The following is a 20612-nucleotide window of genomic DNA, read 5'->3' as shown; positions in this document are numbered from 1 at the left end:
TATGAAATAAAACTCTTTTCTAAAGGTGTTGTTTGGTTTGTGTTAAAGTGTTGAGCCATCTTGTGGGAGCTGTATTTTTTGATAGGCGTAAGCAAGACACCTTACCCTTCTTACGCAAAAGAAATATGAATATAATAAGATTTTGAGTGAACGAGCGGGAGTACGGGTGAATACCTTTAAAGCCCTTAATCTCTGTGAAGCCAACAAATCTGGTAACTTACAGGCTTCATATCTTAAACATAAACAGAACTAGAATCTCACCTCGTCCATCAAAGATGTCAATAACAAATCACACACAAAACAAAAAGATATTCTAAACACCTTTAAATCCTTCTACGAAGACTTCTATAAAAGTGATCAGGAATTTAGTTTAGATGATTGTTCCAAATACTTGAATAGATTGAATACGCCCCAATTAAATGAAACGGATAAACTAGCTTTAGGAAAACCAATCAACATTTTAGAGGTAGTAAACTCAAAGCCTTGAACGATAATAAAGCTCTGGGTCCTGATGGCTTTACAGCCACTTTCTATAAAACTTTCTCAGATCAGTTAGAACCAACTATGTTGAGAGTGTTTAACAATATAGCTAATAATGGGCGCACAACGGACTCCATGGCTGAAGCTAACATAATGGCCATGCCCAAAGAAGGGAAAGATCCCCTACTTCCAGAGCACTATAGGCCAATATCTCTTATCAATGTTGACTGCAAAATGTATGCAGAAATTTTAGCCACAAGACTTAATACTTTTCTTCCACATTTAATAAGTAATTCTCAAGTCGGCTTTCTTAAAAGTCGTATGTCTAACGACAACACCCGTTTGTTATGTCATGTTTTGGAAAATGCTGCAAGTAAACTAGATCCAGCAATTACATTGGATGCAGAAAAGGCCTTGGATAGGGTCTCATGGTCTTATTTTAAAACCATGTATGCATGCGTTTAATTTGGGGGAAACATATATAAAAATGGTGTTGACCCTTTATTTGAAATCCTCCGCTAGCATTGCGATCAATGGTTCACTCTCGGAACCTTTCACCTTGCAACAAGGCACTAGACAAGGCTGCCCCCTATCCCTATCCCCGTCTCTGTTTCTGTTAGCTTTGGAACCTTTAATTCAAGATATTAAGATGAATACAGAGATAAACGTTGTAGGATTTAATAATACTTACGTCAAGCTAACTGCGTATGCAGATGATATTCTAATAGTAACTGAAAAGCTGGGTCCTTCTATTAAGGCCTTGATGTCTACGATTGGCGAATATTCGGTACATTCAGGATACCAACTTAATAGAGATAAATCGGAACTAAAGCCCTTAAATGTTCACTGTACCAAAGAAATTCTACGTGACTCAGGCCTGGCATGGCAGTCTGGGTATATAAAATATTTAGGGATCGAATTTGGATGCAATATAATCGACACACTCCACCCCAATGAGAAATTAACTTTGGAAAAGGTTGCAAAACTTTTAGACTCTTGTTCACCTAAATTCATCATTGGTGGGGGAGAATAGAAACCATGATGATTACACCTCTGATTAGCTATCTTTTAAACATGCTCCCACTTCTCCTGACAGAAGACTTTCACCATAAACTAGATATCCTTCTTACTAAGTTTCTTTGGCAAGGCAAGAAGGCACAAATTGGGATAAAAAAATTGAGGCTCGACAAATCCTTAGGTGGAGTTAACTTGGCCGATTTTAAATTATTCAATCAGCTTTTTTGGCAAAGCAGGGCTCCTATTGGATCTCACCTCCGCCCCATTATACCCCAGTGTGGTTAGAAGTTGAAAGGACTATCCTAGATCATCTTAATCCTTTGGCCCTGCTCACTTCTAGCCAGCTTTACCCGATTAAGTCTAAATCTATTTTTAAAAACACAAAAATGGTGTTACTACAGATAGATAAAAAGCTTGAGTCAAGTATTAAGGGCTCTACGATGGAATCTTTATGGCATAATCGTAGCGTTTTGTATAAGGGGAAAAGTTTAACTTTTAGTTCTTGGATTAATACGGGTATATTATTTTCCCTATCAGTTGCAACATTCTTCTTATCCCATTACGTTTTTTGCGGAACTTCAAACCAGATACAATTTAGATAATATTGAATTCTATAATTTTTTTTAAGTGAGAGCGGCCACTCACTAAAGCTAGATTACATAACTCGCTGCCATCCTTACCAATGTTTGTGGCACAGATTAACAAATTAGGTCACCAAGTTTCACATATCTACAAACTTCTTCGCCTCAAAACCTCCAAACTCAACAACAGTTTGGAAGCTTTTTGGGAATTGCATTCCGCTGTTCCGTTACCCGAATCTATATGGCCACAAGTGTGGAGTTCTACAACAAGTAATAAAATATCCCCAGTACTCTCTCAAACTAAATTTTGGCTATTGCATAATGCATTTTGGATGCCTGCTAGATTACACTCTCTTCAGATTCGTGATGACCCTTTGTGCTGGAATTATAAAGGCGAAACTGGGGATTTAGCCCAACTTATTCTTCACTGTAAGGCAGTGTTGAGTTTTTGTGATAACGTATTTGGTTTTCTTTCTAAAGTATTCAATTTTAAGTTGGAGAGACAATTTGCTACTTCAACTACTGGCTTTTTGGTGGTTGATTTATGCAGTGATACAGACAAAGCCCTTGTAGATCTTTTATTCACGTCCGCAATAAAGATGGTACTTAACAATTGGAAGGACACGCATAAGACCTCATATAAAGGTTGGATGAACTGGGTCATTCATCTTCGGGTTGCAGATAATATAGCGCTGCAGAACTCTCCATGGAAATCCTCATCTAGAGCATTGTGGAACCATTTATTTCAACACACATAAACCCCTGTGAACGCTTTATATTACATAAATATTTTTACGGTACGTATTTTTCTTGCTCATTCAATAATCAATAATAATTCGGAATCAGCGCCCCTCCCCGTGCACTGTTATGATAGCTGGGCCCTCAGGCATTGGTTGCAGCAGGGGTAAGCTGAGAGCCGGAGGCCCGTGCCTCAGCCTGGTTTACTGTAAAGTCGTGGCACTTACTTTCAGCGAGCGCTGTTACGTCCGGTCCAGGACTGTGATTCCACTCATACCTGCACCACCACTGACTCTGCCGCAGCAGCCGCACGGTTCCCCTCTGACCGAATCTTATATGCGCAGGTCGGCGGTACGCGCGATGCGAGCTCAGCTGGGGGCTTCCGGTGCTAGCAGATGCAAATGTGGCTCCGCCCAGACCCTAGTCAGGATGTTGATTGGGCAAATTAAACAAAACCCCGATCATACTCAGCCACAACGTGACCTTGTCTTGAGGTCAGTAACGTTGAGCACACCGCGGCTCTGATTGAAACATTGTTGCCAACCCTGGTCAGAGCACGCTGCCTAAGCCACCCCACAAGCCTCCTACAGCAATGCGCGCTGCCTGAGTGATAATACAAATTGTCACTGTCTACCAGGTACTTAAACAGTGCTCTAGCTTGAAAGCTGAGGAGGCTCTATGTGCGTGACAATGCATTTCAGTGCGGTGATGAGGACCACCACACTGAAATGCGTTAGTCTAACGCCTGATGCGTGATACTTGGCAGGGCTGGGGAGAGGGGGAGAGGAGATAGGCATACAAGAGGGACAGCTGGAAAGCATAGTTCCCAAAGCGAGCACTCGTGGAAGAGTAGAAGGAACCAATTAGGAAGATAGTAAAGAGGGTATGCTGAACTGGAGGGACAAACATCAGCTAGGCGGGCTAAAACAAATAAAGACAGCGAATAGAAACCAAGGAAATTTGAATGACAAAAGACAAAGCCAATGGTAAGCAGTGCATGGAATGCGTTCCTAGGTCATCTTTCAATATGTTTTAAGCAGTCTTTTCGCAGCCAGACAACTGAGCTGTATGTTTCGGTTTGACCTTAAAAGGGGGTTAAGTGGACGAGGTGGAGAGGGGCTAGACCTGCGTAAACAGAAGCAAGCGTTGTTTAATGTGCAAGTCAAAGATAAGGTTGTGTTGGAAGAAGGGTCCAAGATTTGGGCTTTGGTTTAGGGGACTAAGCATCAGGTTATGTTAGAGCTAGTGTTGGGTTATGGTAATTTTAGGATTGGGGTAACAAAGACAACTTTGAATGGTTAGGATTGGGGTCTGGGTTAGATAAATGTCAGAACAGGTAACCTCTGGAATTACTCATTTATTAATTTCTGGACCAAATCTTGATACTGTTTTGTTCTTGTGCTCACAGCTATTACCCTACCATAGGAGTCCTATTCAACCATGAGTATCACTGCATATATCCTAATACTGCGTATCCCTGTCACACATTGTTTGTACCCCTGGTAGCAATTCTACAGTAAACAAAACCTCTTTGGATAGTTAAATGATTTCGCAAACATACATCAATTTTACTTTTTTTTTTTTTTTTTTTTTTAATGAATCCATACAATTTCAATTCCTTAAATCATCGTATAACAGTATTTGCACAACCGGAGGTATAATACAGTAGTACTATCCTATTTGGTGCTAACTCTACATTTCAAGCAGACCCTTGCCTTTCATCATTGAAGTGACTATACCATTTGTCGTGCAAATATGTAAAACGCAAGCAGCATACAGTCAAACTAGTTTAGAAAATGTAATCTAAAAAGCTTATTGAAAATCTTTTGGTGGGGCATATTTATCACAGAAAACAAACATATGATGTGATGGTGATTGGTTGTAAAGTCAACCTTATAGACCAGCTATCCTAGTGGTAGCATGGACAAGAACAGTCTTAGGCTAAACTCTGAATGGCATGTGAAGCCAGCTGTTATTATTATTATTATTATTATGTTTCTTATATAGCGCCTGAATCGACCCCCGAAGGGGTATCTCCGCGCTTGCCTTGGGAACCCGTCCTGGCTTTTCCCTGTGAGATAGCCCCTACAGGGCATCCCCAAGGTGAAAGTCAGGCATCCCGCCGCAGGGGGCCGTTGTGGAGATTAAGCAAGCTTAATGCCCAGAGTTGCAGAGTGTGAACCCATGATTAGGTCAGGCACCGAAGCGAGAATTATCGAGTCCATGGACATTTGAGCTCAAGACCCTGCCGCATCGGGAATTGAACCCTGGTCCCGGGTCTGACCTCTGCTTCAGGGTCTGCCTGCTCTAACCAGTGAGCCACACTTCTCCACAGCTGTGATACCATATATAATCCCTTGAATACCAAATGAAAGGACACCACAACAGATATATATATAAAATAAAGTGTATTTATTCTAGTCAAACCCTCAGCACTCTTTATGAGATTCGAGGGAAGTACAACACAGTCTTATTTAAGCATACATTAAGTCACACAGGTAAGTAATACAGTTAGGCCCTAGGGGCCACGCAAACCATATACTAAAGAAGTGGTATAAGGACCACTGTCACGGAAATAGAATAGGCCTAGGCCTAGGGAATCGCTGGGGCTACACTACACTACCAACAGTTAGGAAGTGGGAGGCCCACGGGATTCAGGTGCAGAGTGGAAACACTCGCGCGTAATGCGTAAAAGTCAATAGAATCACTAGCAGTTAGAAATAAGCAGTTTTAGGACACTTCTGGTATAGCTAGAAAGTCGAGACTCGGAAACTAGACCCTAGGATAGTCAATACCCTTGTGAGCACCGAAGTACCCAAGTTACCTAGCCCACGGGCGGCGGGTGCATAGGTGTGAACATGCGTCGGGTTTCGCCGTCGACTCCTATGGATGCCTGAAGAAAGATGCTGACAGGCAGTCAGTGAAGAGTGTCCGGTGGATCCCAAGGCTGGGATCAAGAAGAGAGGATACCTGCAAGCAGAAGGGACAGAGTCTGAGTCACTAGCCAGTGACCACGTGGAGCCAGGAAGGAACCAGGCGATGTCGTGAAGATTGCAGGTGAAGAGGTGAAGCTTGTCGCAGCAGCCACGGGTACCAGGAGACGTCGAGGACGACCAGGACCAGGAGGCGAGCTGTCCCACGAAGGCTCTTGCTGTCGGCGGCATCGAAGTCGAACTAGGACTCACCAAGCCTTGGCAAGCGGAACCCACGAAGAATGGAGGACTTGCTTCTGGTGCAGACCAGGAAGGTCTGGGGTGTTTCTCTTTTGCAGAGGAGCAGGAGCCAGTCTGGAGGAGCCAAACCAGCAGTGGAAATTCAAAGGTGTGTCGTCGCAAAGGCCGCTAGCCAACGGGCAAGCAACCGGACAGACGCGGCAAGCAGGAAAATGCAGAAGGGCCCCACGCAGGACTCGTGGAGTGTGGGGGGCTGATCTTCGGTGCAGATGGTGCTTGGGGTTGGGGCTTCTCAATCCCCGGTGCACAACTTCGAGGGTACCTCAGAAGCTGCGCTGGAAGATACTCGGCACTTTTCTCAGGTAGCCGGCCCCACGTCTCTCGTCGCCTCCACGGATCTCAGCTCGGCTGTGGATGTGGATCAGGGTCGGAGATGTCTGGAAGTCAAGGCTCTGGTCGGGCTCTACAGTCGGTCCCTCGTAGAACTTCAGCAAAGCAAAGGGTAAGTCTCTTGATGGTGCCTGTTTGCACAGGGTAGCCACTCCTTGGCCACAAGGGAGATTCTTCAGTCTTCTTCTTTCGTCGAATGTCGAAGGTCCAGAGTTTCTGTTCAAGTTGCAGGTTCAGGATAATCTAATCTCCTGGGGCCCAGCTACCACACTTATACTAATCTGGGGGGCTGGTTTGCCTGCTAGGTCACGCCTTATGGGTGGGACCTGGGAGGGGGGTGGTTACACCCCCTTCCCTTTGTCCAGTTTCGCGCCAGGACTGGGGCTGGAGTGCCCCAGCACCGGTTTGAACTGGACTATGCATGGGACACCTTGTGTGCCCCAGACATGTCTCATTCCTTTCAGCCCTCCCTGCCCCAATACACTAAAGTCTGTCTGGGGAGGTGCTAGCATCTCCCCAAGCAGAAAACCTATTGTCCAAGCCTCCCTTGCCGGGATCACTCCCAGCAGCAGGCGGTCAGACCCGTGTCTGTGGCAGCAGCATCCATTTTGTGATTCTGAGGCTTTGGTTAGAGTTAAACAGCAATGTAGGATTTTAACGTGTCTCTCCCTCTAGAAGGAGGGAATAATATCCTCATCACCAGAAATGGTATGGGGGTATTATTCCAAAGTGTTAGACACCTTACACGACATGTTTTGATAAAGCCAAACCATAGTTACCATAACCATTTAAGATTATAAGGCACTTTAAGAGTATATGGTAGGCTATATCATAGATCAGCTATAAGGACATGGTTCCGAAAGCTGCAGACAGGCTCAGCTCATGCTAGAGCACCATCTCACATGTTACCAAGCACTCTGCCTCCAGGATTGTTAAGGCCTGCCATAGGAGTGGCTGATAGGTACACATGTGTCTATTTTAAGTGTAGATATAGGTATACTATATCTAAGCAAGGGGTGATTACACGACCTTGCCCCAGCTGAGTGATCAGCCAGTTGTGTCTGATTGGAAGGCCAGACCAGGGTTGGCATAATACATGCTGCAGCCCCTGGGAGGCCTAGGGTACACCTATGCCCTGGGTACCTAGGGTACACTGTACAGGGTCCAATAAGGTGATCCTTACCAATTGTGTATGTACCTAGGGTACATGGAGTCCATTTTAAAGAGAGAGCAGACAGCCTGAGACCCTGAATGGCAGGATCTCAGGCCAACTAAGTCGAAAAACCAGCTAGACACTAGGCAAAAAGTTTGGGGTAACCATAGTCAGATATCCACCTTCCTACATAAGATTTGTAAGTTGTATCTTAGAATAGAGCAGCTATATAAAGTGTTGTCAGTACTGGTACTGATCCAATGAGTCCATCAATTTAGCTAACCACAAGATTTGTCTAACTGTCTCCCGGTAAAGCAGGTTATTCCTATAATGTCTGTAGCGCTGAGAGGATTGTGAATCACAGTGATCGGTAGGAATTCTGTAAAAACAGGCATCGTAAATAAAAGGTAGAGCGTTATCTCCGTCGTTCTATTCTCAAAACTACTTATTGTGCACTCATTCAGTCACTCTTACAGTGTTCAGGTTTGTGGTTCTACTTGGTGTACCTGTGAGCGTTTTCCTGTTAGAATGTGTATAATCTGATGACAAATGTTATGTTTGCTTGCACTGTCAAGAACACGTCAGGCATCAACATCTCAGGCGTTAGCAGAGCTGCACTGGCTTCCGGTGACCCAAAGGATACTGTTCAAGTCTCTGTGTATTGTGTTTAAAGCACTGCATGGACTTGGGCCCAAACCGCTTCAGGGTAGGTTCAGATGGTATGCACCGGTACGCAGCCTACGTTCCTCGTCAGCCAATCTTGCAATTATCCTGAGGATAAAGAGATCTACAATGGGGGGGACGAGCGTTCGGCGTAGCAGCCGCTCGCCTTTGGAATAGTCTTCCCCTGGAACTGAGACAAACACAGGACTTATTGTTGTTTCGAAAGAAAGTCAAGACCTAGCTCTTCCCTAGAGCATAATCAGCCGGTTAGTTCCCGCAGCCTATCCGCTAGCATCTTACTTGTATCTTAGCGCCAGGATGCCCGTAGGGTTACAGCGCGCTTTATAAATGTTGATACAAATACATCGGTCATTGTGATCCAGTTCAAAGCAGTTCTTGTTATTTGTGGGATAACATCTTCGTCAGGAAATGCCCTGCGTGGAATTAGAACCAGTTACATACTGGCAGCTGCACTTCAGACAAGAGTCCTCAGGAGAGTTTCGAACATGGAACCCCAGGCAGTTTAGATAAGCTATCCCCTATCCGTCATCAATATATGAGACATGACTGCTATAATGACTGCAGTAAAGAACTCTGCCATGTGAAATGGCATCTTGCTGAAAAATCCATCCTCCAGTGGAATACCCATTCCACCACACCTGCGACGTTAGTCATACCTGTAAAAGACAGCACAAATGGTAGGCATGCAGGACAGTTGAGAACCACTGACAGGTTATAGTCTGGGCCACTGGAATTATGTGATTGTGCATCTGCAGCGATTTTCGCATAGGTATAGATAATCCATCATTTGCTGCATAATCTGCAGATTTTAACAGAATTTTGTTTTTGTTTCTAGCTCAAATGGTTCAAAAGTTACTAAAAACACAGACGCACTTGTTGCCGCGCTGTGGAAGGTCTTTTGCCTGGTCACCTTTATGTTGCTTATTGCTATATTTCTGTATTAAACTGGTACTAATAAGGTGCTCCCAATGCCTTCTCCTGACACATAATTCCAGTGGCCCTGGTTATAGTCATATCAGCTCATTGTCTGTGAAGCAAACATCTGTACTGTGCTGAGAGCCCAAGAGAACTGGCCGCATTACTAAGAATGGCACTATAACTAAACTAACAAGCATTGGCATAGTCAATAGGTCTCTCCTTTGGGACCTTATAAGTGTTTAGCTATGTAACAGTTGATGTTGCACCAAGGATATTGTGCTGCATAATTAAATACTAATAAGGTCCCAAAGGCGAGACCTATTGGCTATGCCAATGCTTGTTATACGTATAATGTATGCATGCATGCATGTATGTGTGTATGTACGAATGTATGTGCGTGTATGTTGGTATGAAAGTATCTGTGTATGAATGAATGTATGTATGAATACATGTATGTGATGAGATTTGTGCAGCAGAAACATAACTGGCGAGAGACAGCACCAAACAAGCCAGGGATATCGAAATAATCAATGTTTAGATATTTAAAAGTCTTGTTTGATGTTTTGCATTATTTTCTGTCATTTCAGTCCGATGGAAAGGGAATAACCAACCCACCCACCCACTCCTCCGTTACTGCTCCACGGTGATAGGGTTTAGGTCGTACAGATTGGAACAGCTGTTTTGTTAAAGTTAAAAATATGAAATGCAGATGGCGAGGGCGAATGAGAAAATGTAAACAATGATTTAAAATCCGAAAATAAAAGGGGTTCGATAGTTGTGCAAGTCGGGTTAAGCCTGGATTAGATGTGGATGATCGTCAAGTACAGGAACATAAAAAAGATCAAATAGTTAAATGACGCCAAATTGCAGAATATAACCTGATTAGGGTCGCGGTAGGTTATACATCGAGCATCACACAGTGCGTCAAAGCAGAGCTGGGTCGTGTGCCCCAATGCTCCAGACACAAGAAGGTTTTTGAATCTCGGATACACAGTGGGGCAGACTTGGGGGACGGCCTCTTGTTTCCGGGGCCTTTATGTCGAGGCTCAATTCTTCCATGCTGCCAAACCTAGCCTTTAGGCCCCCAGATCCTGACGCTATCCCGCCTAGACCTGTGTACCCCTGGGCCTCTTTCGCTGGTGGTCTGACGAGGCTCGATAATCCGACACGCCATGCCGGGGCTTAGTGTGGCAAGCATCAGGCAGCACTGCAGGCGAGGTGCCAGCTCGGTCTCGAGACTGATACAGGGAAAAGAGAGAGAAGGAGGAGAAGAGAGAGACAGAAGAGAGAAGGGAGAGTGGAGAGAAGAGAGAAGAGAGAGAAGGAAGAGAAGACAGAAGGAAGAGAAGAGAAAAGAAAAGGAGAGAAGGGAGAGAGAGAGAGAGAGAGAGAAGGAAGAGAGAAGGGAGAGTGGAGAGAAGGAAGAAGGGAGAAAAGAGAGAGAAGAGAAGGGAGAGAAGACAGAAGGAAGAGAAGAGAAGGGAGAGTGGAGAGAAGGGAGAGTGGAGAGAAGGGAGGGTGGAGAGAAGGAAGATAAGAGACAAGGAAGAGAAGAGAGAAGGAAGAGAAGACACAAGGCAGAGAGAACCTGGAGAACTAAAGATCTATGTACACCAAAGTGCCTTCTGGAACTTGTAGTCTCTCTTTTCTCCTTTGAGTCCTGGGCTACAAGTCGCAGAGTGACGGTATTTATAAGCCCCAGCATGCCATGTGCTGGTAGCTAAAGGTGCGACATAAGGCACAGGGTCGGAATCACCCCTGATACCTGCGGCCTCTGTACCAGCCAATGGGAGGAGAAGGGGAGGAGTCCGGTCTGCGGCAAATCTGCCCTACGCTGCACAGTGCATCACTTAATGATAAGGGGCGCAACAGTGACATGTTTTATATAGTGTCTGTTATGTAAGCCTGTGTCTTTGCCGCGCTGCAAAAAAAGGGTGTGACAAACTCAAACCTGAGGATGCTTAAGCCAACACAACAGGCATTTTAATGCCGCAATGAAACCGGTAAGGATCGGGGCACAGAACCTCAAGGTCTGCTATAGCGCCGAGACACGAGTTAGCCCTCGAGACCTAGCATGCCCAGGTACAGCTCTGCGTTAGACATGGCATCCGCTGCCAGGTGCACCCTCCCTCCCACCCAACTAGTCTCGCAGGACTCCGTGGTCACTCGAAACAGAAATAAAAGTGACATCGATCAATATACAGCTAAACGGTTGCCCCCAAGCCTTACTGCTTTTTAAACAAGATGACCAGCACTGACCACCATCTGGCTCCAATTAGATAATTGGAAACAGATGGTGCTGCTGCTTGCTCCCAAGCACCCTAGGCCAGGGCACAGAGAAGGCGGGACATGCACCCTTCTTGGACCAATTGCGTGCTGTCTTTCTTAGAAAGACGCACGCAAAGGCCAATTGCGGGTGATAAAAAAAATAAACACACTGACGAGCGTGTGTTCAGGGTTTAAAAGCCCTTACTAAATGCCTTACAGCGCATGCGCGCTGGCTCAGGCGAGATCTAAAAACGTAATCACGACCAATGAGGGGGCTGTGTACTGATGTCCCATGGCAGGCCAGGACTTTACCTTTATGCTACTGTCCAGCACTCCGTGCAAGGAAAACAAGCCTGTGTCAGTAGCGGCCGATACGGTAGAGCCCTGAGCATGGAGGGATATTTGAAGCATAAAATAAAGAGCAGGCATTGCGGATCTTCTGGCTACAATGAAACAGCAAGGTTTTGAAAAAAGTGGGTATTCTTGTAAAATCTAAAAATACGTACAGTGTTTCAGAAAGTGAAATATACTCCTTCCAATTAATGATGCATTGTTTAAGACAAAACACACCTTTTCTAATTAGCGGATGCAATGTTTCCAATGAAGGGAACCTGCTCGAACAGTAGACACTGTTTCTCCATGCACTGTGCGATCTGTCTCCTTCTGTGGCCGCCCTTTTGTCTCTTTAATGTAGAGGGTGGAGCCACGTGACTGCTGCTGCTTCCCTCGTGCAGTACTGTAAACTAAGCAACAAAACAAAGGTTGCGAGGGGATGTCGTAGCCGAGAATGGGCACCGCAGTGCCAGGTTTTCCAGCCTCCAAGGACTACCTGCCCTCTACAAGGATCCTTGGTGGACTGTAGAGGGTTTATTCGGGGATCCCAGCCCTGCCATCTAATGAGCAACACTATGAGCAGAACAGCAGAGCTCCTTCAGTACAAGCTAACTGGCCTCGCGGACATTAGTGCTGTGTGGGCTGTAGCTGTGGGGACTCAGAGGGGAAAGATGGAGTGCTGCTACCTGCTGTTGCTCAAATCACTCAAGCGCCTAGGTTGTTTCTTTGAGGTGCAGCTGGGGTGAAGTTGACCTTGATAGGAGGAAGAAAGTACATTCTTTGCTGCTGCTCCCTAGCTCAATGACTGCGTCGTGGGAGACAGTAGATGAATTATTTCCTGAGTCTAAAGATTCACAAAAATTAGGCCTGGGTTGTGTTTGCGGAGTTCCGCTATGCTGAACTCTGCGAAGGGACACAAAAACTCTGCCGCTCTGCGTGGAGTTCCACAAGTGGCGGAGTACGTTAGGTTGTGCCGTTTGCTCTGATTTTTAGCGCCAGGCAGTTGTCCCCTGCTGGAAAACCTGCATGAACTGCACCATGCGCAGCGCAAGAGGACGCTGCTACTTTCTGCCGCTCGAGTAGATGTTCTACTCAAGCAGCAGCTGCCACATTGCGAACGGAAGGTTTCTTAACGCAAGCAGACTGGACCATCAGTGACATCCCGCGATGAGAAATCTCTCAGGGAGGTGGGCTTACTTTGGATTTTCCTCGCTCGTGCTTGTCAACTTAACGTTGGCAAGTGCGAGCTGGAAAAAAACTCCCCTCTGCTTTGCAGGGTGGAGTTTTTCGGAACTCTGTGTGCTCCGTGGAGTTCGGAGAACTCCATGAACGGAGTGGAGTTCACGGCCCAGGCCTTACGAAAAGCTGTGGGCTGGATCCAAAAGTGGCATACAACATAGTAAACCAATTCATGAATGGGGTTGACCTAATGCCCCTTTCTGTATGCGTAGGTTGTATGTTGGATGCAATATTTCCACATCAGGTCTTGATGGACAGCCAAATATGTTGTACTTGTGTCTAAAAAATAAAGCATTGTTGCGACACAAACAAAAATAAACAATTATTTTAATGGTTTTCTTGGTAATGGTATGGACGTGATGCTGTTTTGGGTTACAGCATTCGAGTTCATCACATCGATCCAGAAGAAACACTCTCGAGCTCCGGAGTGCATAGCCTCTCATGGTCGGTGCATCCGATGGCATAGAAGCACACATTTCTCCTAACACAGGTCATTGCACACTTATTGACCTTTTTGGCACTGTTAGTGTTATTTTCTGGATCCAGCTGACTTAAACAAAGTTGTGCACACACATCTGTAGAGTATGTATGGTTTTAATTACTCGCGACCTGTAACTCCCACTCAACACACAGGAGTATGCCATCAGCCATGCTATTAACTGTGCCAGTGCTTGTTTTCCCTCTTGTTCACCATAAGATTTGATTTAGTTAGCTCTTGGATCGTCAGCAAATTGGTTTGTGGCCATTTGATTCTAATAGCAATTCACAACACAAGCAGGTAGGTATTTGATGTTTAAATATTATCTTTTGTAAATGTAGTTTTGCAGGACTGGTCAATAATAAAACCTTTTTTTTCTGATTTTAGAACTGGAGCGGGAGCGAAAACGTTCTCTCGGCAAACCGTTGCTCGGTGGTCCTTTCTCGCTGATTGATCACAACGGGCAGCCCAAATCCAACAAAGACTACCTCGGACAGTTCGTGCTCATTTATTTCGGGTTTACTCACTGCCCCGATATCTGCCCGGATGAAATTGAGAAAATGATTCTTGTCGTTAATGAGATTGGTAATTCATTTTGAGTGATTTATATAAATGTTAATTCTGTATTGCAAATCAAATCTCATTGCCACAGTTTTACAAATGACGTAGAAAGAATATATTTGAAAGCAATAGGTTTTTTTCCATTTATAGAAAAATGTGAATTTGTGTCTTACTACTGAACTTCTCAATGGTAATTTAGTTGTGCTGAGGTACTGCCCTCTAGTGGCCCAAAGCTAATCTACATGATCGGAGACAATGTTCCCTAGCTGCAAGTGGTTTTATTCATACTATTGTGTATAAAGTGACTGCAAATTGAAGTGAAAGGGCGCCAATGTACATAAGGCTTCAGCCAATATTATGTTTGCGTAGATGCGCTGGCAAGTGCCATGTTAACGGTACTGAACAAAATTAACATTTCTGTTTTGTTCATTAACACAGTGAGTCATGCCGGCCACCTTATCCACTAGGTCACAATTCCGATTAAATTATTAACAACTTATTATTGTAAAAGACTAGGATTTTTGCATATGCTACTGAGTTGGAAACAATTGTGTAGTTCGACGTAGACTAAGGGTTTAAAGCGACTCTTACTCCTAGGCCGCAGTGACATCTCCAACTTCCGTCCACCTTTCCGGAGTTAGGGATGCAGGCAAGTGTGGAGGTTGAGAGGTACAGTAGGTATAAGCTCCTGGGATACCTGTGCAGCTTCTGCCCTCATATTTTGACTGCCAAGGTGCAGGTTTTGGTCTTGCCATAAAGTGGATCAGCCAAGCTGCTGATTTGTATGATCAGTGACTCACCACCTCTGACAGTAAACCTGTTAATTTTTCCAATATCACTGGGTACACGCCCCTTTTAATTTGCTGAATTTGTAAAATGGTAATCGCGGCTTCCCTCCTCGACAAATGGTGTAATTCTAGCCAGATCACGCTGTCCCCATGTCTTGCTTGAATTAGTTGCAGGTATTATATACACAAAGCAGGCTGAAAAGCAGAATCACCTAATATGTAAAAGTCTGTTTGTTGTGCTTTTATATACTAAAAAGAACGAATAGTCCATTGTCCCAGATGCTTTTACCTTTCATTTAACATTTTGTTCATTGTACAGTCTCTGAATCAGTTATATATTTTATTCTATCTCATCTGTGTTTTGGAGGCATTATTTCATTGCTGTTTTGAATGTGGTTCTACAGTTTTGATGATTTCCAGTTGTTTTTCGACTTTAAGTGGTCTCGTCATTTTGAACCACCGTTACCACTTAAACAACGCTTCTGTTTTTTGATATATTGAAGCATATGCCACCCATCATCTTCCCAGGCTCTGTAAATAGAAGCCAAGGTAGGTAACCATAGGCTCTGTTCCCTGTGCCATCTGTGGTATCTTCAAGTCATTTGCTTATATGTGGAAATCAAGCCCATCTCTAAAGATGTTTGCAGTCGCAGTACGCATATAATCATTGGACAGGATGGAGGAGAGGGTGAATCACGAGGACATCCCATGGAAAATCCCAATGTCCTCTGCGCAGATGAGATAGAGGACAGTCTTTTGGGGTCATTCGTTCTCAGTGCGTGTGTACATTGAGATGTGGTTGTGTGAGTGAGCACGCATATATTATCCACCTTTGATTCAGTATGGCCTTGTAGGGCATGTGGCATGCGTTTCAACACAATTCTATTGTTTTCTCCAAGACTGAAGTCTGAGTTTATGTGCTTCGGATGGTGTCTATTGTGTCACCCTTCTGATGGTAATATCCAATGTGTGATGTGAAGATGAATTATTCGGTTCAATTGTATGAGGACTGAATACAGTCCTGTTACATAATAAGTTTGCAGTGTCTCATTTATTCATGTTAGGTAATAGGGTGTCCACCGCTCAGTACTTAGTTAGTCAGTGCAGGAGGTTGCTGACTTTGCGCCTGATTTATATGTTGCCGGCGACAGAGTTCCCTCCTGTCCAATGTACTGGTCCGTCTTCTAAATATAATTGCCAGTGGGTCTTAAGTGTAGCCACAGCGCAAAATACTCTGTCCCCGCCATGGCCAAACGTTTCCAACGACCCTGGGGAGTAAGGGCGATCGGAGAAATGGCTACATGTCCGCACGCCCAATTTGGATGGGCGGACATGTAGTAATTGTTAACTGTTTCTTACCTCCAGGTAAAACCCAGTGGTAAGGAACAGTGAAACTATTATAATGTTCAATCCCCCACCCCACCACATTGGGAGAAGCTTCCCTTGGCATGGGGATCATGACTTTTTTTCTATTCCAAAAAGAAAATTCCTTTTCGGGTCTCCCAAACTGCGGTCCATGACTCAGTGGTGAGTAACAAGCTGATTTTTTGGTGTGTCGCAAAGTCCTTATCTATATGTAAGTAATATTTAAAACGATTAGCCTGGTATGTGCACCAGTGCATATGTGCTGACCAGTGCCCCTAAATCCAGTTTTAAAGCAAATACTTGCCATTATTACCAAGCAAAACTCAGAGTGAACCTTCTAGTATTTTTTTGCTGCTGTTTTTACTTTTACTTGACAAAGCGCCATTTCACCAGAAAATGTGCTCACTGTAGTGATCATACACATACATACCATTTGTGTATGACATTTACACACAGATTAAAATATATGGTTGTGGCCTGAGTTGCTAACTTTGGATCTGGAGAACCAGATTTGAGTACGGGGGGTGGGCGCAACATCATTTGATTCTGCACAAACATAACTTTATGTTGGGTGCTTGTAATAATATTAATCTGACCTTGTTCAGTGTAATCTGGTACTCATGTAAAGTGCACCAATATTTTTGTGTGTGTGTGAATATGTGTATATGTGTGTGTATATATATATATATGTGTATATATATATTCACTTAAAAAACCATAGGTTTCACACATGTTATAGTTAGCTGGACATTTCACTCGTAAAAAACCAATTAAATTCCCCCGTTATAGTTAGTGCAGGCAACTATAACTCACACAACCGCAATCCTCTGCTGATGACGTCAGATATTACATCACTGTATTTAGACACTTATTTACCCATGTCTTCTTCCATTAATCTTTAGCTATACATATATTACAAATATTTATTTTTCATAAAGACACATATGTCATCAGTGATGTAATATCTGACGTCATCCGCAGAGGATTGCGGTCGCGTGAGTTATAATTGCCTGCACTAACTATAACGGGGGAATTTCATTGGTTTTTTACGAGTGAAATGTCCAGCTAACTATAACATGTGTGAAACCTATGGTTTTTTAAGTGAATTTGCAAGGCTTTTTAAATGTTAATTCGTAACTATAACGTGTGTGAAACCTATGGTTTTTCAGTGAATTTGTACGGTTTTTTAAATGCTAAGTTATGTATTTATAATTTTTTTTTCCAGGTTTTTCACCGTGCGCGCACCGCAAATTACTTTATTTATTTTTAAATCGTGAGGTGCGCGCACCGTGCGCGCACGTTGCGCTTCACGCACCGTGAGCGCGCTGTGGGCACTCTGTGCGCTTCGCGCACCGAGCACCCACGGTTCACAGTGCGTGCCGTGCGCGCACTTCGGGATTTAAAAAAAAATAAAATAATTTTTTTTTCTCCCTTGGGGGTCCTTCTGTGACCCCCTGACCAAGGCTAGGGGGTCAGGAACTGTCCACTCTGCCCCCTTTTCACGTTCTCCACCTTTTGTTTTCACCCCCTCAGACTGCGAGAGACAAAATGGCGGCCGACACTTCCTGGTTTCGACCGATTCGAATGTTTACCGACATCTAACAACCAATCAGAAATGAGCTCGCGCACAGCAGGGTGCGCGCACTGTGCGCGCACGGTGCGCGCGTATAGATATTGATATGCTTTTAAATGCTATTTTCTCAGGAAATACTGAACAGATTTACACCAGACCTGCAAAAGGCACTTCCTTGACCTTATGGCTACCTCTCTGCCAAATTTCACGTAATTCTGTTCAGCCGTTCGGGCTGTAGCTTCGACTAAAGGTCCTATGGAAAAATGCATGGGGAAAACGCGTTTTGGGACCCCCCCATTTTCTCGGCCCCCGCTTGACGAATCACCCCGAGACTTTCAGGGTAGGAGCTGAGCGAAGCGCCCCATTAGTTTTGAAATTTTTGTCGAGGATTCGTCAACCGGCGCCAAAGTTATTCAAAATAGAATTTTGAGATTTCCTATGGAAACTAGGTTGTAACTATAACCATCTACTGGCGACCGCCAGTAGATAATATATGTGTGTATATATGTATATATATATGTGTGTATATATATATGTGTGTATTCACTGAAAAAAACATAGGTTTCAGGCACGTTATAGTTAGGAATTAGCATTTAAAAAACCTTGGAAATTCACTGAAAAAACCATAGGTTTCAGGGGCGTTGTAGTTAGCTGGACTTTTCACTCGTACAAAACCATTGAAATTCCCCCGTTATAGTTAGTTCAGCTAACTATAACTCGCGCGCCCGCAATGCACTGCTGATGACGTCACATATTACATCACTCATGACATGGTCAGTGACATCACTCATGACATCACTGATGACATCTCAAATGACATCACTAATGACATCACTGATGACATCATCCTTGTGATAGAGTGGCAGACCTCCTCTTCCCCTAATATAACCTTTGATACACACATTCAAAAATAGAAACTACAATGCTCAAAACAATGGACATACCAATACCAGTTACAACAACCTATTCAGTAATTCTAAGATCCACATACACATCCACTCATTCACCAACAGTCCTATACAGTCACTCATACATGTACTCACTCATCATATGTACTCACACACCTATACATCCTGTTACACAACGCCACTCATCCATAGAGTTACTCACACACAGTCACTCATGCTAATAAAGAATCAAACATCCATTTACTTGCATATACAGTTATACACACACCACCACACTTACTTCTACAGAAACTTACACATACTTAGTCTTTTAAACAATCACTTATAGAAACACATACTTATTCATACAGGAACTCTTTCAATCTCTCACTCTCACATATACTCACTTATATATACCAATAGTCACATATACTAGTTTAAAACATATGTAGTTACTCATAAAGACACGATTGAGACAGTCTATCACTCACTAACACACCCATGCACACACTCATCCACCCATACAGTCCTGCTGTCTTCAACACATACAAACAGTGAGTCACTCATTCATGCACCTATGCACTACGTAATACCCCCCACCGAACCATACAGACACTCAGACACTCATACTGATACTCAAAAAACCAACTAATAACCTATATAGACACTCATGTAGCTATTCACCAACCCATGCAGCCACTTATACACAAAGTGAGAGACTGATACAGATATTTACACATTTAAACATTACTCACTAAGCCATGTATTCACTAAGATACACTTAATCAGTCAGTTATACAATCAATTTTTCAAAAACAAATCATCCATTTAGACACTTGTATACCCATTTATTCTTCCATCGACCTCGAGATATACATATATAAAACATATGTTATTTTCAGAAAAACACACATTCACTGGATGATGTCATCAGTGATGTCATTTGAGATGTCATCAGTGATGTCATGAGTGATGTCACTGACCATGTCATGAGTGATGTAATATGTGACGTCATCAGCAGTGCATTGCGGGCGTGCGAGTTATAGTTAGCTGAACAGGGGAATTTCAATGGTTTTGTAAGAGTGAAAAGTCCAGCTAACTATAACGCCCCTGAAACCTATGGTTTTTTCAGTGAATATATATATATATATATATGTATATATATATATATACGCTGAGCCACGCCGGATACTTATCACCAACAATCCTTTTTTGAGGAAAATGAGGTCGCACTCTCAAAGGGAACGGTTTCCAAATTCGTTTATTTTCAATTCATTCCAGGTTGAAAAACCAAACCGACGCGTTTCGTTTTCACTGAGAACTTGATCACGGTAGGAATGCGATGTTTGCAAAACCAATAAAAATGCTTTTTTAACAACATGTGATCCAAGTTTGAACGTAATCCCATCCCAAAGTATTATGGTAGTTGAAGTGCTTTAGTGCTACACATCCTTATTTCCTCTTTTTTTCTATTTTTTTTTTACTTTCTCGTGTAATGACACTTTAAACAATAATAATGCGAAGAAGAGTTAAAAAGTGAATGATTAAAAGTGATGCAATTTTAAACACAAAAAAATGCTCATGCCCGTGTCCTAGTATACACAGAGGGAGATTCATGATGTACATAAACAAAGATTTCATTATTAAAGGACCTAATTGTCTCATTAGTCCAATACTGCACATTTCTATACTCTGTCATAGATGTTTTTGGATTTTCCTTATGTTACAAAGTTAGTCTTTCATTTGATTTTTATTTGTGCCATCTAGTCCCTTGGTCATTTCTGTTGCAGTCCAATTCTTCTCATCTCTCCTTTTTAGGTCTCGCTAGAGACAGCGCTTTAGCGCTGCTCTGGCGAGACTTATAGTAAGCGAGTTTTGGAAGTGCAAACGAGTGCTTTCAGGCCTCCAAATACAGTGCATGTGCGCCGGGCGCGAGCACCATTTGGCAGCCTGAAAGCACTCGTTTTCTTTCACTTTCGCGGCCGC

The 20612-nt window shown here is 43.5% G+C and overlaps 1 protein-coding gene across 1 annotated transcript in view; it reads left to right on the top strand.

Moving 5' to 3' along the window:
- Positions 1-20612, top strand: part of SCO1 (synthesis of cytochrome C oxidase 1) — a 172618-nt gene that overhangs the window by 41495 nt on the left and 110511 nt on the right. Inside the window, exon 4 of the mRNA XM_085616746.1 lies at positions 13840-14037. Coding sequence (XP_085472872.1) covers positions 13840-14037 — 198 coding nt within the window. The remainder of the gene's footprint in view (positions 1-13839; positions 14038-20612) is intronic.

Source organism: Triturus cristatus, chromosome 7 (assembly GCF_964204655.1).
Source record: "Triturus cristatus chromosome 7, aTriCri1.1, whole genome shotgun sequence".
NCBI classification, from domain to species: domain Eukaryota; kingdom Metazoa; phylum Chordata; class Amphibia; order Caudata; family Salamandridae; genus Triturus; species Triturus cristatus.
This window is presented reverse-complemented; position numbering and strand designations above follow the sequence as displayed.